This window comes from Chiloscyllium plagiosum, unplaced genomic scaffold (genome assembly GCF_037043375.1).
Source record: "Chiloscyllium plagiosum isolate Xiang-an unplaced genomic scaffold, Cpla_swu_hap1 HiC_scaffold_29, whole genome shotgun sequence".
Classification (NCBI taxonomy): domain Eukaryota; kingdom Metazoa; phylum Chordata; class Chondrichthyes; order Orectolobiformes; family Hemiscylliidae; genus Chiloscyllium; species Chiloscyllium plagiosum.
Genome location: NW_028270167.1, coordinates 43,218,067 through 43,239,837, shown reverse-complemented (window position 1 = coordinate 43,239,837; position 21,771 = coordinate 43,218,067). Strand labels below are relative to the sequence as shown.

The following is a 21,771-nucleotide window of genomic DNA, read 5'->3' as shown; positions in this document are numbered from 1 at the left end:
GTTCTTTGAATGCCCTGCCAGTAGCAATGGTGGACTCTTCCTCTTTATGGGCATTTAAATGGGCATTGGATAGGCATATGGAGGATAGTGGGCTAGTGTAGGTTAGGTGGGCTTGGATCAGCGCAACATCGAGGGCCAAAGGGCTGTATGTTGCTGTATTTTTCTATGTTCTATGTTCTAATTCAGAGACCATCCATTTGGACGACGTGTCAAATTTTAGGGAATGATAAAATAGAGCTGCAGAGTTGGCTAGATAGCATTTAAAAGTATCAGCATACAATGAAACAGGAAGCGGATAAGAAATCACAAATTCGCAATTTTGCCATTGGGGATAAGGTATTGGTGTTACTGCCAATAACAGATGAGCCTTTAAAAGCAATGTTTAGTGGACCCTATCAAATCCGGAGGAAATTGATTGAGGTGAACTACTTGATAACGACTCCAGACAGGAAGAAATCTCACCAAATGTGAAAATGCTCAAAAGGTATGTTGATAGGGACAACTTATATTTCTAAGTTGGACCTGCTTAGAGGCTACTGGCAAGTACCTTGGTCAGAGCAAAGGCAATTTCAGCTTTCGTGACGCCAAATGGACTGTATGAGTTCAAAGCCCCCACACCAACCTACACGCCACTCCTCAAGCCCCCCACCCTACCAGCCCACACCCCACTCACCCGACCCCTCACCAGTCCACACCCCACTCCTGGCATCCCTCCACCAGCCCACACCCACTTCCCTGACCCCCCACTAGTACCACATCCTCACGCCCACCACCAGCCCACACCCGACCAGCCCACACCTCACTCCCAGCATCAGGTCCATGCCCCCGCACCAACCCAAACCCCACTCCCGGCACCTGTCCCTGCCACGGCAGAAAGTGCAAAACCTCTCCACACCACTCCCCTCACCTCCGTCCAAGGCCCCAAAGGATTCTTCCACATCCGACAGAAATTTATCTGTACCTCCACCAACATCATCTATTGTATCTTTTGCACCCGATGTAGTCTCCTCTACGTCAGGGTGACAGGAAGCCTCCTTGCGGATCATTTCAGAGAACATCTCTGGGACACCTGCTCTAACCAACCCCACCATCCCATGGCTGAACCCTTCAACTCCCCCTCCCACTCCATCAAGGACATGCAGGTCCTGGGCCTCTTCCACCACCAAACCATTACTACCTGGAGGAAGCACGCCTCATATTCCACCTTGGGACCCTGCAACCACATGGGATAAACATGGATTTCAACAGTTTTCTCATTTCCAGTCCCCAGCCTCTAAATCGGCACCACCCTCTTGACATGTCCATTACCATTCCCATCTATCCGCTCCACCTTCCTCTCCGACCTATCACCTTCTCCCTCACCATCATCTATCTATTGCACTCTCAGCTACCTTCCCTCTAGCTCCACCCCACCTCCCACTTATCTCAGCCCCCTACCCCCCACCCCGGCCGACAAGCCTCATTCCTGATGACGGGCTTATGCCGGAAACGTTAATTCTGCTACTAGGATGCTGCCTGACCTGCTGTGCTTTTCCAGCACCACACTCCCGACTACATCAGTTCAAAGTCTTGCCATTTGGTATGAAAAATGCTCCAGCCACATTTCAGAGACTAACTAATAAGGTCATTGCTGGATTACCCAACTGTGTGGTGTATATTGATGACCTGATGATTTTTAGTGACTTGTAGAAGAAACGTTTACAGCATTTATTGGACTTGTTCAATCGGTTTTGGAAGGCAGGCTTGGTTGTAAACCTAGCTCTAAAAGTGAATTTGCCAAAGCCCGAGTCACTTTGCTGGGCCATGTTATTGGACATGGACAAATGGCCCTACAGGATGCAAAAACGATAGTAATTGGGAAATTTCTCATACTGTCAACAAAAAAAAGCAGTACCATGCTTCCTGGGATTGAGTGGATTTTACCAAAAGTTTGCGCCAAACTTTAGCAGTGTGGCTGCTCCACTCATTGAATTGTTAAAAAAGGGGAAGATGTTTCAATGGACAGCGGACTGTCAAAAGGCATTTGATACCCTAAAAACTGTGTTAACCCAGCATTAGCCACACCGGGTTACATGAAGCCCTTCAAAGTGGCTTTCAGTGCCAGCGATGGGGGTGTCGGTACGGTGCTCCTGCAGGAGAATGACGAGGGGTTAGAAAGACCCATTGGGTATTTTTCCAGGAAGTTGAACGTTCATCACCAGAAATATTCAACGGTGCAGAAAGAGACTTTAAACTTGGTGTTGGCATTACAACATTTCAGTATTTATCTTACCAGCAATGCACCGGAGACAATCGTATACTCTGATCACAATCCACTGATAACTTGTGGAAAGATTTAAGGACAAAAATGCCAGACTGTTTAAATGGAGCTTGTTATTGCAACCATTCAATTTGACAATTGTGCATGTGGCAGGTTACGAAAACATGTTTGCCGAAGCGTTATCGAGGTGTGAATGAGATATGGAGGTGTTTGGTGGCGAGTGTGCCACAGCCTGAATTTGCACGTGGTTATGAATGGTTGCAAGTGTGCATTTAGGATAGTGTATATGTGTGTTTTAGAATACTAACCAGTTTGTTTTTGAAGGGTTTTAAAAAAATCAAGCCATCTTTTGATATTTTTAAGGGGGAGGTATCACAAAGCTGGTCCCTATTTTTCTATCCTTTTCTCAAGGATACTGTGTCCTTGTTTTTGTTCAGAGGGGTCGTAAACCGCTCCCGGATCAGAGATGACTAGTTTGGTACAGAGATTAAAGGGTATTGAGACGCCTTTTTGTTTATATGTAAGCAGATGAGACTTCAGGCCAAAGTGGTCATGTTTTAGAAGTGACCTGCATAATGAAAGAGGAGTGGTCAGTTCAGTTCAGAACTAGTTGGGAGTTCAGCAGTAAGCTGTGTGGAAATTCTCTCTCTCCTTCTGCCCTTCTAACTTCAACCTGTAAGCATCTATTCCTTTTTTTTAAACTGGTCTTTAAGGGCATTTGCTTCCTGGGATTGTTGTGTAAATCCGGAACAGCATAATTAAGTCAAATTTGGATAGAATGAGTTCTGTAGGGGTTCTTTATTCTGTTCTTTGTGTTCAATTGTGTAATTTTGTGAATAAATCTTTGTCTGTTTTAAAACCTGGTAGTCATCCTAGTCATCTTACTCTGAATAATTTTCACTGTACACTTAACCGTAACAAATTGCAAAGTTATGGTCTGGGCTTCTTGCTTTAGAATGTTTTGAGTATTCTGGCCTAGTCCATAATGACACACGCAAACACACACTCTGACATGCACGCATACTCACAAGGACACACACTCTCCCCCACACACACTCTCTCTCTCCACATAAGTCTATGGGGTGAATTAGCAATTGCAGAATTCTAATTACAGATACATTCTATTTTGTTCAAAAAGCACACATAAAATCCTAAGTTGTCTTGAGAATGTGACTTGAAAGAAGTTCTGGAATTTATATATTAATGAACCGAAGCCTGCAATCCATTCTACAACCTGAAACACTTAACAGCAATCCAGGTTTGTTCAATATATTATTTCAGTTGCAAGACACTGAGATCTTTTGCTATATATTCTATATCTTTTGACCCTGCTCCACAGCTACATGATGCAGGAACAGTGCTCCGAAAGCTACTGCTTCCAAGTAAACCTGTTGGACTATAAACTGGTGTTGTGTGATTTTTAACTTTATCCACCCCAATCCAACACCGGCATCTTATTATGAATGCACCTTTCTCGGTCATCAAGACCTGGATTGAGACTTGAACCTGAAGGTGCTGACTCAGAGACAAGAACGCGACTGACAGTGCCACAAACATTTAACAGAAGTGTTCAAAATCATGAATAGAAATGGTAGGGTGAAAGCTTTCTAAAAGGCACAGATCTAAGGTCATTAATTTAAAAAAATTCAGAGGTGAGTTGAGTATTGTGTGCTGTGATCTGGAATGCTCCAACTGAAAGGGTAGTGGAAACGAATCTAACAGTAACCTTCAGAAAAGAAATGGATATATACTTAAACAGGACTCATTTGCACAGCTATGTATATAAAGTTCTTTACACAAAGGGTGGTGGGGGCATGCAACACGGTGCCAGTGGAGGTGATAGAGATCGGCAAGATCGCATCATTTAAGAAGTATCTAGACAGACACATGAATAGGCAGGGAGCAAAGGGACACAGATCCTCAAAAATAGGTAACTGAAAGGCTAGTGGAAACGAATCTAACAGTAACCTTCAGAAAAGAAATGGATTATACTTAAACAGGATTCATTTGCACAGCTATGAGAAAATAAAAAAGGTGAAACATATTCCAGTAAAGTGTTGGATAAGGTAGGCTGACGGAGAAAGTGAAGTCACATGGGGTCCAGGCTGTATTAGCTAGATGGATAGAGAACTGGCTGGGCAGCAGGAGATAAAGAGTAGTAGTGGAGGGATTTTTATCAAAATGGAGAACTCTGACCAGTGGTGTTCCACAGGAATCTGTCCTGGGATCACTGTTGTTTGTGATATACATAAATAATCTGGAGGAAGGTGGGCGGCACGGTGGCACAGTGGTTAGCACTGCTGCCTCACAGCGCCAGAGACCCGGGTTCAATTCCCGCCTTAGGTGACTGACTGTGTGGAGTTAGCACATTCTCCCTGTGTCTGCGTGGGTTTCCTCTGGGTGCTCCAGTTTCCTCCCACAGTCCAACGATGTGCAGGTTAGGTGAATTGGCCATGCTAAATTGTCCATAGTGTTAGGTAAGGGGTAAATGTAGGGGTATGTGTGGGTTGCGCGTCGGTGGGTCGGTGTGGACTTGTTGGGTCGAAGGGCCTGTTTCCACACTGTAAAGTAATCTAAAAAAGGTATAGGTGGTCTGATTAGCAAGTTTGCAGATGACACTAAGATTGGAGGAGTACCAGATAATGAATGGGGACTGTCAGAGAATACAGCAGAATATAGATAGATTGGAGAGTTGGGTGGAGAAATGGCAGATAGAGTTCAATCCGAACAAATGCAAGATGATGCATTTTGGAAGATCCAATCCAGGAGCAAACTATTTGGTAAATGGAAAAGTCCTGGGAAAAATTGATGTGTAGAGAGATTTAGATATTCAGGTCCATTGTACCCTGAAGGTGGCAACGCAGGTTGATAAGAGTGGTCAAGAAGGCAGACAGCATGCTTTCCTTCATCAATCAGGTATTGAGTACAAGAGTTGGTAGGTTATGTTGCAGTTGTATTAGACTTTGATTCGGCCACATTTAGAATATAGTTCTGGTTGCCACATTACCAGAAGGATATGGATGCTTTGGAGAGGGTGCTGAGGAGGTTCACCAGGATGTTGCATGGGATGGAGGGTGCTAGCTCTGAAGAGAAGTTAAGTAGATTACAATTATTTCCGTTGGAAAAACGGAGGTTGAGGGAGAACCTGATTTATCCCTTCAAAATCGTGAGGAATATAAGACAGGTTAAATAGCAGGAAGCTTTTTCTCAGAGTGGGGGAGTCAATTAATAGGGGTCATGAGTTCAAGGTGAGAGGGAGACATTTAAGGGAGATATGTATATAAAGTTCTTTACACAAAGGGTGATGGGGGCATGCAACACGGTGCCAGTGGAGGTGGTAGACGTCAGCAAGATAGCATCATTTAAGAAGTATCTAGACAGACACATGAATAGGTAGGGAGCAGAGGGACACAGATCCTCAAAAATAGGTGACAGTTTTAGATACAGGATCTGGATCAGCGCAGGCTTGGAGGGCCAAAAGACCTGTACTTTCTTTGTTCTTTGTTCCAAACGAGTTTCAAAGAGACCAAACCATTCTGGGATGCAAGATACATGTTTTATTCATTTTGATTTAGAAGAGTACACAGCAGTCAGAATTAAAGAAGTTGACTCACGAGCAATGTATAATTCTTATGAACAAGAACAGCCTAATAATCAACAGATTAAAGCAGTTAACACAAACAATATAATCTGATGCTATTGGGAGAAGTGTCAGCCTCTATATTTCTTTCTCAACATTTGGAATTTCTTATGTCATTCCATATTTGGCCTAATGTCTTAGAATCCTAGCTCTGTCTATTGCCCAATCGTTTAGTGTAGTCATTTTCTTTTGGTAGCTTCATAAATATTAGAGTTAATCCAGCCTTGAGGGAACTTTGCTATACATCAATCTGAAACAATTAATGATTTATAAGGGCAGTTACAAAATAAGTGTCATGAAGTCAAAAGTATGGGTATGTTCACTTTAAAATAGGGAGTGTTTTTTGAATTTGAAATGCAGGCTCAGCTGGCCGAGCAGAACGGCTGGGAGATGGGCTATTCCAGAATAGATACATGTAACAATTAGCTGTTAAATAGATACCTGAGTTTTTGGTTGCTGTTTTGACAACAATTCAAATATAAGCAGTTAATTTAAATTATGACCAGGATGCTAAAACCCAATTAAGTTTGAATTCATTGTTTTGACAACATTTGAACAATGAGAGGGCATTTTAAAAATTGGTCACAGCAACGACCACCAAACAGCAGAGCCACTGCCATAGAGCCAGAGAGTTAACTGCCCACCTAAAATCTTGTGCTCAAAGAAGTTAGAAGACACTCTATATCAAAAGGTACCTCTTCCTGTAAAACATACTCGCTGTAAAAAGAAAGAAGAGGACTTGAGATTAAGTTAATGTAATGTTTAAAATTGTGCTACTGGAACAGTATGTTAACAGGATTATGTTCAGTTAGGGGAAAGAGTTCAGTTTGTTAATAGCTTCGTTTAGTGTTTTATTAGGAAAATAAATTATTATTTTTCTTTAAATAGTGAGAATTAGGACTGCTCTGTCACTCACACATTTGAACAGATTATGAGGCGAGGCGAGCTTTTCTGGGTGTTTGGTTTTTATAAAGTGTTCGAACTTCGCGTCGTAACATAAGCTTGTTTCAAAAAACATATTTAGATAACTAAATGTTTCTAATAATATGTACAATTTAAATAAGAATGCAATGGCACTCTTGGCTATACCTCATAGATTCCACCTTGAGGGTGCTAAATATCTCCACAAATATCTGTGCTTTTAGAACACAGAACAGGCCCTTCGGCCCACGATGTTGTGCCGAACATTTGTCCTAGCTTAAGCACCCATCCATGTACCTATCCAATTTCCGCTTAAAGGTCACCAAAGATTCTGACTCTACCATTCCCACAGGCAGCGCATTCCATGCCCCCACCACTCTCTGGGTAAAGAACCCACCCCTGACACCTTCCACCCTTCACCTTAAATTTATGTCCCCTTGTAACACTCTGTTGTACCCGGGGGAAAAGTTTCTGACTGTCTACTCTATCTATTCCTCTGATCATCTTATAAACCTCTATCAAGTCACCCCTCATCCTTCGCCGTTCCAACGAGAAAAGGCCTAGCACTCTCAACCTATCCTCGTACGACCTATTCTCCATTCCAGGCAACATCCTGGTAAATCTTCTCTGCACCCTCTCCAAAGCTTCCACATCTTTCCTAAAGTGAGGCGACCAGAACTGCACACAGTACTCCAAATGTGGCCTAACCAAAGTCCTGTACAGTTGCAACATCACTTCACGACTCTTGAATTCAATCTCTCTGCTAATGAACGCTAATACACCATAGGCCTTCTTACAAGCTCTATCCAGCTGAGTGGCAACTTTCAAAGACCTATGAACATAGACCCCAAGATACCTCACTAAGAACCCTACCGTTAACCCTGTATTCCGCATTCTTATTTGTCTTTCCAAAATGGACAACCTCACACTTGGCAGGGTTGAACTCCATCTGCCACTCCTCAGCCCAGCTCTGCATCATATCCAAGTCCCTTTGCAGCCGACAAGAGCCCTCCTCACTATCCACAACTCCACCAATCTTCGTATCATCTGCAAATTTACTGACCCACCCTTCGACTCCCTCATCCAAGTCATTAATAAAAATTACAAACAGCCGAGGACCCAGAACTGATCCCTGCGGAACTCCACTTGTAACTGGGCTCCAGGCTGAATATTTACCATCTACTACCACTCTCTGACTTCGACCGGTTAGCCAGTTTTCTATCCAATTGGCCAAATTTCCCTCTATCCCATGCCTCCTGACTTTCCGCATAAGCCTACCAGCACACAACTTCCAGCACACAACTTCTCGACCATCTCCATCTAACATCCAATACTTAGTTTAACTGAACATGATGCTTTTGCAGCCAAAATGCGGAGTCACCTTCTTGAATGTGATGAAGACTGTCCCATTGTGTGGTTAGGGTGGAGTTCAGGATTTTGACTCAATGACAGTGAAGGAACGGCAATATAGACCCAAGTCAAGGTCTGTGGCTTGCAGAAGTCAAGAACACATCTGCTGCCTGTGCTTCTAGGAGAGACAGGTCACAATTTTGGAAGGTGCTGTCGAAGGAGCCTTGGTAACTTAGTACATCTTGCAAACACTGAAGCCATGATGCACCTTTTATGCATACTTAGAGTAAGTAATGTGACAACGAGTCAAACAGACTGCTTTGTCTTAGATGACTCAAACTTTTTGAGTGCTGCATTCAACCATTCAAGCAGAGTGTGCCATCATATTCCTGTCTGTTGTAGATAGTGGGTCAATTCTGTATCAAATGGAGAATTATTTATTGCAGAATTCCTAGCCTCTGACCTGCTGCAAAGTATTTATTTGGTTGATCTGTCAAGTTGGTGATGAAAGTTTGAAGTACAACAGGGAGTCAGTGTTGAATATCAGGGGAGTTTATGATTAGATTCTTCCTGGCTATAGATAGTCTTTACCTGGCACTTATCAAATATCAGTCCAGATTCAAGTGTTTGTCAGGTATTGCTGCATTCAGTTACATACTGCTTCAATACTGAGGAGTTGAGAATTAAATGAAAGGAGGAATAATCTCTTGAATAACTTTAACTATTTTTCCTGTGCCTTCCATGCTGATGTACCTTGAAGAAGTTTGTACATCAAGCCTACCCAGTCTACATGCAGGAAACACACACAGGTAAAGTTCAAACTATTTCAGCACATGTAATCTTAAGCATATCCTCTGCATTATCAGAAGTCAGATTCCAAAAGTTATTGAAGCTGCAATACCCAAACTTTCATTTTATTTCTCATTAGGTCATTTTATAACTGATCTTACAACACTGGGCTGGTAGCTTCTAATGTGAAATCTGTCACTTTGATAATATTAGTAAAGGATTTTAAAACTGCTTTCTTATGCTAACTCATGAATTGGTGAACTGACATGGCTTTGAACTCCTTCTTGAAGCACTAGTTCTGTATGTGAGGTCACACTCTGTCAAGTTTATAATTTAAGGCTTTTGATTAGATTAGATTCCCTACAGTGTGGAAAAAGGCCCTTCGGCCCAACAAGTCCACACCGACCTTAGATTAGATTACTTTAGATTAGATTACTTTACATTGTGGAAACAGGCCCTTCGGCCCAACAAGTCCACACTGACCCGCCGAAGCGCAAACCACCCATACCCCTACATTTACCCCTTACCTAACACTACAGACAATTTAGCATGGCCAATTCACCTGACCTGCACATCTTTGGACTGTGGGAGAAAACCGGAGCACCCGGAGGAAACCCACGCAAACATGGGGAGAATGCACAAACTCCACACAGACAGTCGCCCGAGGCTGGAACTGAACCTGGGTCCCTGATGCTGTGAGGCAGCAGTGCTAACCACTGAGCCACCATACTGCTCCATTAAAATTGTTCCTATTAAAATTATTGCAAACACTCACTGATCACAGCCAAGATTGTAATTTATATTCTATAAGTGTTTCACTCAATTTTTAATTAAAATACAAACACTATTTGCTATTGATAAATTTATCAATTACCCAATATTGTTAGATCCCTGAGCAGATTACTGCCTGTATAAGTTTATTATTCAATTTAAAATATTCATATCATGCAGGAAAGTCAATGCTATAGTTCCAGCTTGTGAACCCTCCTAAGATTTATTTATTTCACACATTAGAAAAAGCAGAAAATGTATTAATATTAAAAAGTCTGACAGGATCACATTGGATTCAAAATTTCCACAGACCTTTCAAATTCAGTACATGAAATATCAGACTTGCATCACCCCAATGGAAGGAGACCTAGACTGGCACTAAAGTTGGTCATATTTTAAACAGTCTAAATATCCCTAAAATTTATTTTATAGCAACGGTTTGACAGGCAACATTCAGAATGGTCCATTGTGGGCTGGTTGTATCATGAATGTTGGAGCAGGTAAGTTAGAATCTTTGCTGTATAAGGGGCACTTCTTCAGGTCACATGGCCACTCCATCCAAGCATAACGGATACCAGTCACCTTCTGGTGACACTGATTTAGAGATAAAGATATTGAATTGACAGAATGGTCGACAATGGGGACAAAGATCCACTTACAGTTAGACAAATTCCATGTTGTACAGCAACACACCTAGAGAGTGAAAAATGCAAATATTAGATTAGATTACATTACAGTGTGGAAACAGGCCCTTCGGCCCAACAAGTCCACACCGACCCACCGAAGCGCAACCCACCCATACCCCTACATTTACCCCTTACCTAACACTACGGGCAATTTAGCCTGGCCAATTCACCTGACCTGCACATCTTTAGACTGTGGGAGGAAACCGGAGCACCCGGAAGAAACCCACGCAGGCACAGGGAGAACGTGCAAATTCCACACAGTCAGTCGCCTGAGGCAGGAATTGAACCCGGGTCTCTGGCGCTGTGAGGCAGCAGTGCTAACCACTGTGCCACCGTGCCGCCCATAAATTACGCATTAATCTCAACATCCATTAAACTGTCAATCAACAACCACATACCCACACGTTAGTCACTGCAACTACAAGGTAACTACAAACTACAAGGTTTGAATATTGCCTGCATACTCACAATGGGTGATTTATTTATTTTGCCTCACAACTAATGTGGAAATATAAGCTCTTTCTCTCAATGCATGTATGATTATGAAACTTACTCCTTTTACAAGCAAATCAAGTGGATGGATGGAGTCACTTCAATTCTCATTACAATAATTTTGTTTTCAAGAAGATACTTGTAGGACAGCAAATATTTTATTTGTAGATCCTGATCAGGCATTAAAAATCAATGCTGTGATGAGTAGGGGCAGCTACCATGGGGAAACAAAAACTGAAAATACTGAAAATATTCATCGAGTCAGGTAGTTTCTGTTCAGAGAAGCAACAGCAGCACATTTTGGAAATAACCAACATTTGGAGAATAGGAAGTTCTTTACCCAGTATCCATTGTGGCAGAGAAACCCCTCCATCAGTGGGTTATGGGCGTACAAAGCAATCAATCCCAAGATAAAGTTAAAAATCACACAACACCAGGTTATAGTCCCAACAGGTTTAATTAGAGGCACACGAGCTTTCGGAGCGACACTACCAACTCCGAAAGCTAATGTGCTTCCAATTAAACCTGTTGGACGATAACCTGGTGTTGTGTGATTTTTAACTTTGTACACCCTAGTCCAACACCGGCATCTCCAAATCAATCCCGAGATAGAGTGGTTTCTCTCTCACAATGGATGCTCAGAAGATGTTACACATTTCACAAAATGTGACCCTTATTGACAACATTGCCCTGCAGTGCCCCACTGACCAGCCATGCTCTGACTTTACAAAAATGACATCCCAAAGAAAATCTGAGGGCAGAGATTCTTTTCCAGGGAGGGAAGACTATGACTGTGATCTGAAGTGGTCCAGCTAAAAGAAATGAAAGGAATTAGGGATGGGCAATATATACAAGCCTTGCCAACATCATTCACAAGTTTTTAATTATTTTGAAGGTTTCAAAGTTGTGTGTGTTTGTGTTTGTATGTAGAGTGAGAATGCATCTGGATTAGTTAGTGGGTGTGAATGAGCGGGTGAATGGGCAAGTAGATCATAATCAGATTGAGAACAGGAGAGATGGTAGGTTGAGTAACGCTATTAATCATGGAGTTACTCGAGAGGGTTAACCACAATCCTAGAGTTAAGTCATGTGTATCTAGCTGAAGTCTCCAACCCTGAGCTCTCTGTAAGAGGTACTCATGGAGAGTTGTGGACTGTGCAGATTAGCCCGTTCGAGGTTTTAACCTCCTGGGCACTTAGCACGCGTAAAGACATCCTCAGGATCCTGTTTGCTCTAACAGATTAGTTGCGTCACTGTTCCAGATATTGGTAGACCTGGCCCATTAAATATACTTCTCTCAAAGAAACTTACCATCCCTTCAAGAACCATGACAGAGTTACTCTTGTCCTTCTTAAGAGTCATTTAGGTAGATACATAAACTGGCAGAGAATATAGGGATATAGACCACGTGCAGGCAATAGGGTTAGTTTAGAATGGTATTATGCTTGGTGCAGGCATGATGGGCCGAAGTGCCTGTTCCTGTACTGTACTGTTCTATGTCCTTACATCCCATCCCATCAGCCTGATTTCAACTGATCATCCTCTGCCATTTTTGACAGCTTCAGTGTGATGTCACAAAGCACATCTTCCACTGCCCACCTTTCCAGTATTTCCAAAGGACCATTCCCCGAGATTGCATGGTCCACTCCTCAGTCATACCTAATAATGTCCGTCCAATGGCAATAACAGGGTTACAATACTTTCAACTCCTCTATTTCACTAGCTAGGGCCCAACACTCTTTCCAGTTATTTGTATTCTTTTCAGTTTAGTATTGTATATTCACTGATCCCTCTATAAAGGGGAAATCAACACAGATTGTGAGACCACTTAGCAGAGCTTCCTATCATTTGTCATTATAATTGTTCACTTGACTCACACTCTGATCTTGACTTATTACAATACTTCCATGAATTGAATCTTCAATGAGATTCAACACAAACTTGCTTGATTCAGCATTGTACAGTCTTCTGGATTCAACACTGAGTTAAATAATCTTACAATCATAATATCTGCCTCCATCACGTCCTACATGTTGCTTGTTGGCTGGCTCAGTTTTGTTTCATTTATTTCTTTATGTTGCATTTAGACAGTTAGTTCTGTCATTCCAACCTCATCTGGACATATCTTGTTTCTTTATTACAACCATTACCCACCAACATGGCTTTTACTTCACAAAATATTTTGTTCATTACTCTCCCTTATCACAGATCTTCCCCTTTGTTTTTCCTGCCCATTCATACTTCTGCTGACTCAAAACCTATTGCATCCCTGACATTCTTCAGATCTAGCGAAAGGTCATTCGTGACCTGAAGCATGAACAGTTACTCCACAAATGCTGCCTGACCTGCTGAGAAATGCAAGCATTTTCTATTTTCATGTCTGATTTCCAGCATCATCAATTTATCCTTTTCTTGAAATATATTTGTCATGACACTATCTCCTTCAGGATCAAAAACACAAATGCTGGCAAAGCTCAGCAAGTCTGGCAGACTCGTAGAGAGAAATCAGAGTTAATGTTTTGGGTCCAGTGAGCCAAAACGCAGAACTAATGGCAGCTAAGAAAATGTCAGTTTATACGCAGAAGACAGGGTAAAGATTAAATGATAGTGGGAATAGAGCCCAAAGACAGCGAAGAATAGTTGGACAGACAAAGCAGTGAATAACGATCTGGCTTGAAGTGTGAATAGCTATTAATGGGGTCTGTTCCTGATGAAGGGCTTTTGCCCAAAACATAGATTTTCCTGCTCCTGACCTGCTGTGCTTTTCCAGCACCACTCTGATCTAAACTCTGTTAGTGGCTAACAATGGGTTGTGAGTAATAACAGTGTTTGTGATAACAAGGCCTAGTATGTGGGAGTAGGGATAAGGACATGGGAGAGTTCAAGCCCTAAAGCTGATGAAAGGATCCCCAAGTAGGAAATGAGGTGATGTTCTTTCAGCTTGTGCAGAGCTTCACTGGAGCACTGCAGTAAGCCTGGGAGAGATATTGGCCAGGTAACTGGAAGCTCAGGGTCTTTTCTGCAGACAGAATATAGGTTCTGCAAAGTGGTCACCCAGTATACGCAACGTTTCTCCAATGTAGAGGAGACCACATTGTGAGAAGTGAATGTAGTAGACTAGATTGTATGAAATGCACTACTTCACCTGGAAGCTATGTTTGGGCCCTTGGATACGAATGGAGGAAGTCTAGATTAGAGTGGTGCTGGAAAAGCACAGCAGGTCAGGCAACATCGGAGAAGCAGGATTTTCCTGCTCCTCAGATGCTGCCTGACTTGCTGTGCTTTTCCAGCACCACTCTAATCTAGATTCTGATCTCCAGCATCTGCAGTCTCAATTATACTAATGGAGGAAGTAAATGGACAAGTGTTACAACTTCTCCAGTTGCAAGAGAAGGTACTGTGGGATCGTGGGGAGATGTAAGGAGTGAAGGAAGAGTGTCTCAGTGGGAAAGGTCCCTGCGAGAGGAGAAGACGGGAAGGGAGGTGAACACGTGTCTGGCAGTGGCATCTCTCTGAAGGTGGCAGAAATGGTGGCTAATGATCCTTTGGATATGGATGCTGCTGGAATGGTAAGTAAGGACAAGGGGAATCCAATTACTGCTGTGGGAGAAAAGAGGGGCAATGAGGGCCAAAGTGTGGGAAATTGGTTGGACCCGGCTGATGGCCCTGTCAACTACAGTGCTGGGGAATCTCTGTTTGACGAAGGTGGACCTTTCGGAGGCTCCCTTGTTGAAGTTAGCATCACCAGAACAGATGTGACAGAGATGAAGGAAGTGGGAGAATGGAACAGAGTCTTTACAGGAAGCAGGGTGAGAATGTACACTCAAGGTAACTGTGGGATTCAGTGGATTTATAGTGGACATTGGTGACCAGCTTATTCTCAGAAATTGAAACAGAGGACCAGAAGGGAGGAGTCAGAGATGGACTAGGTGCAAAAGAGGGCAGGGTGGAAATTTGAAGCAAGATCGATTAATCTTTCCAATTCCAGATGAGTGACAGAGGCAGCACCGATGATATTGGGCGGCATGGTGGCTCAGTGGTTAGCACTGCTGCCTCAAAGCGCCAGGGACCCAGGTTCGATTCCAGCCTCGGGCAACTGCGTGGAGTTTACACATTCTCCCTGCATCTGCGTGGGTTTCCTCCAGGTGCTCAAGTTTCCTCCCACAATCCAAAGATGTGCAGGTTAGGTGATTTGGCCATAGTGTCAAGTCATGCTACTTTCTCCCCACCCCCAACCTCCTCTAGCTTATCTCTCCATGCTTCAGGCTCTCTGCCTTTATTCCTGATGAAGGGCTTTTGCCTGAAACGTTGATTTTGCTGCTCGTCGGATGCTGCCTGAAATGCTGTGCTCTTCCAGCACCACTGATCCAGAATATAGTGTCAAGTGTATTAGTCAGAGGGAAATGGGTCAGGGTGGGTTACTCTTCAGAGGGTCGGTGTGGACTTGTTGAGGTGAAGGGCCTGTTTCCACACTGTAGGGAATCTAATATCATCAATTTATCGGCAATGCGTGTGGGGACCCGAATAGGAGTGGAATAAAGAATATTCCAACTACCTCACTAAGAGCCAGGCAGAACTGGGGCCTATGGAGGTACCCATGGCTACCCCTCTAACCTGAAGAAAATGAGACGAGTTAAAAGAGTGTTATTCAGGGTGGGGATGAGCTCAGCCATGTGGAGGAGGGTGCTTTTGGGTGTGAATAGTTCAGGTTTTGTTCCATGAAGAAGCAGACAGCCGTAGGATCATCGAGGTTGGGGATGGACATGTAAAGGTACTGCATGTCCATGACGAAGAGGAAGCCTGCAAACTGGAAATTTAAAAACTCACGTAAAGTATCAGAGGAATCCCGCAAGTAAGTGGAAGAAAAATGATAAGGCAAGGTAAGAAGAGATGACTCCTGCATAGCAGAAGCAGGCAGAAACAATTGTCTGCCCAGCCGGTCGTATTTGTGGATATTGGGAACAGAGATAGAAGCGAGCTATGCGGGGTTGGGATACTATCAGCTTGGAGTCAGTGGGGGAGAGATCACCAAATGAACTGAGGTGGGTGACCGTAGTTGACATAATGGCCTGATGTTCCATCATGGGGTCATGGCCCAGAGGGAGATGAGGTATCTGAGAGTTGGTGCTCTCATCTGCCAAACAACACAACCACCCTTGCCAGCAGGCTTAATTACAAAGTCAGGGTTGGATCTGAAAGCTTGGAGTCCAGCTAGTTCCTGGGAGGATAGAATGGAATGGGTAGAGGGGGCAGAGAAATTGAGGCCACCAGTGTCACGTTGACTGTTCTCAATGTACAGATCAAATGCAGGTAGAAGGCCTGAGGAGAGGTCCAGATTGAGGGAGAATGTTCGAGGTGGGTAAAAGGGTCTGTGGGCCATGGAGAGGATTCTAGAGCAAAGAAATAGACACAGAGGCAAAGGCGACAGAAGAAGAGTTCAACATCATGTCATGTCCGAAATTCAAATCTTCAACATATTGGCTTTTGTATCATAGTTTTAAAATAGTTACGGAATAGGATAGAACTGATCTAAAAGTTAAAGTTCTAACTGGAAGGCCACTTTTGACGATATTAGGCAAAAAACTTTTAAAGGTTGATTGAGGAAGGCTAGAAGATGAGAATAATGAGGGTCCAAAGACATTATGTGCCTGCTCGTGTGAAGTGGAAGGCTGGTAAGTGTACTGAGGACAGAATCATGGAGGCTAAGGAAATAAGGGAAACAAGTGAGGATGTTTTGGGCCACAGATTTTTGCTTCCTCTCTAGCCACTGGTGAAGTTCCACAAGACTAGAGGGTGGCTAATGTTGTTCCATTCTTTAATAAAGGTCGCAAAGACAAACCAGGGAACTACAGGCCAGTGAGCCTGACATCAGTGATAGGCAGGTGGTTGGAAAGGATACTGAGGAACAGGATCAACCAACATTTGGATACTCAAGGTCTGACTAGGGATAGTCAGCATGGATTTATGCACTAGAAGTCATGTCTGACAGGTCTTTTAGAGTTTTTCAAAGAGGTAACCAAGAGGATAGATGAGGGTAGGGCAATGGATGTTGTCCATATGGACCTTAAGTAAGGCCTTTGACAAGGTCCCGAACGGCAGGCCAATCATGAAGGTTAGGTCACATGGGGTCCAATTGGATTCAAAATTGCTTCAATAGTAAGAAGCAGAGGATGATGGTTGAAGGTTGTTTCTCAGACTGGAAGCCTGTGACTAGTGATATGCAACAGGGGTCAGTGCTGGGACCTTTGTTATTTGTGATTTACATAAAAGATCTGGATGTGAATGTACAAGGCATGATTAGTAATTTGTGGATGATACAAAATTAGGAAGTATCGTTGATAGTGAGGAAGCTTATCAAAAATTACTGAGGGATCTTGATCAGATGGGGAAGTGGCTGAGGATTGGCAATTGCAATTCAATCGAGATAAGTGTGAGGTGTTGCACTTTGGAAAGTCATAATTTATACAGTAAATGGTAAGGTCCTGAGGAATTTGTGGAACAGAGGGACCTAGGAATACAAGTACATAGTTTGTTGAAAATGGCATCGCAGGAAGACAGGGTGGTGAAGAAGGCATTTAGTATTGCTGGCGCCTCATTGGTCAAGACATTGAGTATACGAGTTGGGACATTTTGTTACAGTTGTATAAGTGAGGCTACACTTGGAGTATTGTGTACAGTTTTGGTCACCCTGTTATAGGAAAGACAAAGGAGATAGTGTGGACTGCAGATGCTGGAGAGTCACAGTCAATAAAGTGTGGTGCTGGAAAAGGCACTGCAGGCCAGATAGCATCTGAGGTGCAAGAGAGTCGATGTTTCAGGCATAACCCTTCATCAGGACAGTCGGTTTTGTAGGCAGCTGCTGAGGAAGGCGACGTGGCTGTAGTAACGGGATTGTGTTAGGATGTGGTTGAACAGATTCAGGGTGGAGGAGATGACCGGGGTTAGCAGTTGGAGACAGGTCTTTGAGACCTTTGTGGAAGTAGGAGGAAAGCTTCTTCAAGGTTGGCATCCTTGGAAGAGGTTTAACAATAAGGTTTGCAACTTGGAACTGTAACTTGGAGAACTGCAGGTGCTGAAGAGTCAGTCGATAAAGTGTGACGCTGGGAAAAGCACAGCAGGTCAGGCAGCATCTGAGGGGCAACAGAGTCAACATTTCAGGCATAACACTTCATCAGGAATGACTTAATCAAACTGGCCAAAGTGCAAAGGAGATTTATGAACATGTTGCCAGGACTAGTAGGTCTGAGTTACAGGGAGAGGCTGGCCAGGATAGGACTTTATTGCTTGGAATGTAAGAGAATGAGGGGTGACCTTATTGAGGTGTATAAAATCATGAGGGGATAAATCCATATCATCTATTCGCCAGGGATGGGGAGTTAAAAACTAGAAGGCTTAGGTTTAAGGTGAGGAGGGAAAGATTTAGAAAGGACCTGAGGGGGAACTTCTTCACAGAGAGTGCTGAGTATATGGAATGGGCTACCAGAGGAAGTCATTGAGGCAGCAACATTTAAAAAAAAAACATTTTGAAAGATACATGGATGGGAAAGGTTTATAGGGATATAGACCAAATGCTGGCAACTGGAACTAGCTGAGTGGGCACCATGGTCAGCATGGACCAGTTTGGATATTACTCTATAAATATAGGATGACTAAAGAAATTGAAGCTCTGGTCTTGAAAAACGAGGCATATGCACAGCTGGGATCAAGCGAATCCCTTGAGGGGTATAGGGGGCAGTCACAGTATACTTAAGAGGGAAATCAGGAGGGGAAAAAAGGCAACATGAGATACCTTTGGCAAATAGGGTTAAGGATAATCCAAAGAGATTCTACAACACATTAAGAATAAAAGAGTAACCAGTGAGAGAATAGGACTCCTTTAAGGATCTGTATGGAACCACAGGAGATACAAATGAGTATTTTGCATTCTTTTTTCACTGTGGAGAAGGACATGGATGTTAGAGAACTTGGAGAAATAAGTAGTGATATCTTGAAAAGTGTCCACATTACAAAGGAGGAGGTGAACATCTTAAAATGCATAAAGGCAGATAAATCCTGATCAAGTGTGCCCCAGAAATTTGTGGGAAGCTAGGGAAGTGATTGTTGGGTCCCTTGCTGAGATATTTGTACATCAACAGCCAAGGGTGAGGTACCCGGAAGACTGAAAAGTGGCTAATGTAGTGCCAATATTTAAGAAAGGTTGTAAGGAATAGCCAGGAAACTATAGAGCAATTTATTGTCACATGTATTCAATATAAAATACAGTGAAACTGTGTATTGTCACTATGTATAAGTAGCATTCACATTATTTTAAAATAAAATAAAGAAAATATAACTTAAAATGAATCCAAACTTTCCTTCACCAATGTTACATCATGCCACCATCAAAGCCCCACTCTGGGCTACCCAGCCCAGGCCATGCTGCTGGGAGTGTCCCACTCCAGGCTACCCAGCACTAGCCACGCCACGGGAGTGTCCCACTCCAGGCTTCCCAGCCCTGGCCATGCTGCTGAGAGTGTCCAACTCCAGGCTTCCCAGGCCAGGCTATGCTGCTGAGAGTGTCCCATTCTGTGCTTCCCAGCACATGCCACATTATTGAGTCATAGAGATGTACAGTATGGAAACAGATCCTTCGGTCCAAACCGTCCATGCTGACCAGATATCCCAACCCAATCTAGTCCCACCTGTCAGGACACGGCCCACATCCCTCCAAACCCTTCCTATTCATATACCTATCCAAATGCCTCTTAAATGTTGCAATTGTACCAGCTTCCACCACTTCCTCTGGCAGCTCATTCCATACCCGTACCACCCTCTGCGTGAAAACGTTGCCCCTTAGGTCTCTTTTATATCTTTCCCCTCTCACCCTAAACCTATGCCCTCTAGTTCTGGACTCCCCGACCCCAGGGAAAAGACTTTGCCTATTTACCCTATCCACGCCTCTCATAATTTTGTAAACCTCTATAAGGTCACCCTTCAGCCTCCGATGCTCCAGGGAAAACAGCCCCAGCCTGTTCAGCCTCTCCCTATAGCTCAAATCCTCCAACCCTGGCAACATCCTTGTAAATCTTTTCTGAACCTTTTCAAATTTCACAACATCTTTCCAATAGGAAGGAGACCAGAATTGCATGCAATATTCCAACAGTGGCCTAACTAATGTCCTGTACAGCCGCAACATGACCTCCCAACTCTCCCAACAGAGTACTCAATACTCTGACCAATAAAAGAAAGCATACCAAACGCATTCTTCAATATCCTATCTACCTGTGACTCCACTTTCAAGGAGCTATGAACCTGCACTTCAAGGTCTCTTTGTTCAGCAACGCTCCCTAGGACCTTCCCATTAAGTATATACGTCCTGCTAAGATTTGCTTTCCCAAAATGCAGCACCTCGCATTTATCTGAATTAAATTCCATCTGCCACTTCTCAGCCCATTGGCCCATCTGGTCAAGATCCTGTTGTAATCTGAGGTAACCTTCTTTGCTGTCCACTGCATCTCCAATTTTGGTGTCATCTGCAAACTTACTAACTGTATCTCTTATGCTCGCATCCAAATCATTTATATAAATGACAAAAAGTAGAGGACCCAGCACTGATCTTGTGGTACTCCACTGGTCACAGGCCTCCAGTCTGAAAAGCAATCCTCCACCACCACCTTCTGTCTTCTACGTTTTAGCCAGTTTGTATCCAAATGGCTAGTTCTTCCTGTATTCCGTGAGATCTAACCTTGCTAATCAGTGTCCCATGGAGAACCTTGTCGAATGCCTTATTGAAGTCCATGTAGATCACATCTACTGCTCTGCCCTCATCAATCCTCTTTGTTACTTCTTCAAAAAACTCAATCAAGTTTGTGAGACATGATTTCCCACGCACAAAGCCATATTGACTATCCCTAATCAGTCCTTGCCTTTCCAAGAGGTTTCCCAGCACATGCTATGCCCAGGCTCCCGGCTTCACAAGCTAACCAACCGACTGCAGCCTTGCTGTCTCTGAAGACATTGCGACTAGTCCGGAGTACATTGAGGCCACCTCCCACCAAAGAGCCCTTTCCATCAGGTCAGTTTGGGCAAAGTCCAGGGAAAGGAGGAAAAAGACCAAGAAATATAAGCCCATACACAGGACCCCGCACACTGCCTACTCTGGTGAGCCTGAAGACAATTTTGGGTAAGTTACTGGAGGGGATTCTGAGGGACAGAATTTACGTGGATTTGGAAAGGCAAGGACTGATTAGGGATAGTCAACATGGTTTTGTGTGTGGGAAATTGTCTCTCATTAACTTAACTGAGTTTTTTAAGAAGTGGCAAAGAAGATTGATGAAGGCAAAGCAGTGGACGTTGACTATATGGACTTCAGTAAGGTATTCAACAAGGTAGACTGGATAGCAAGGTTAGATCACATGGAATACAGGGAAAGCTAGCCATTTGAATACAAAATTGGGTTGAAGGCAGGAGACAGAATTTGGAGATGGAGTATTGCTTTTTGGGCTGGAGGCCTGTGACCAACAATGTGCCATAAGATAGGTGCTGGGTTCATTGCTTTTTGTCATTTATATAACTGATTTAGATGTGAACATAGGAGACATGAAAATTGGTGGTGTAGTGGACAGTAAAAAAGGTTATCTCAGAGTACAAAGGGACCATGATCGGATGGGCTAATGGGCTCAGAAGTGGCAGGTGGAGTTTAATTTAGATAACTGTGAGGTATTACATTTTGGTAAGGCAGATCAGGACAGAATCTATACACTTAATGGTAAGGTCCTAGGCAGTGTTGCCAAACAAAGAGACCTTGGTGTGCAGATTCATTGTTCCTTGAAAGTGGACTCACAGGTAAACAGGATAGTGAAAAAGGCATTTGGTAAGCTTGT

At 43.4% G+C, this 21,771-nt stretch overlaps 1 protein-coding gene across 2 annotated transcripts in view; it reads right to left on the bottom strand.

Annotated features, from left to right (window-relative positions):
• The window catches only part of siae (sialic acid acetylesterase), a 168,883-nt gene that overhangs the window by 26,683 nt on the left and 120,429 nt on the right, over positions 1 to 21,771 (bottom strand). Inside the window, exon 10 of one of the 2 annotated variants that reach the window (XM_087976542.1) lies at positions 10,391 to 10,424. In XM_087976542.1, coding sequence (XP_087832668.1) covers positions 10,391 to 10,424 — 34 coding nt within the window. Of the gene's footprint in view, positions 1 to 5,794; positions 10,425 to 21,771 lie in introns of those variants that run through there. The other variant, XM_043676962.2, reaches the window with a different exon arrangement.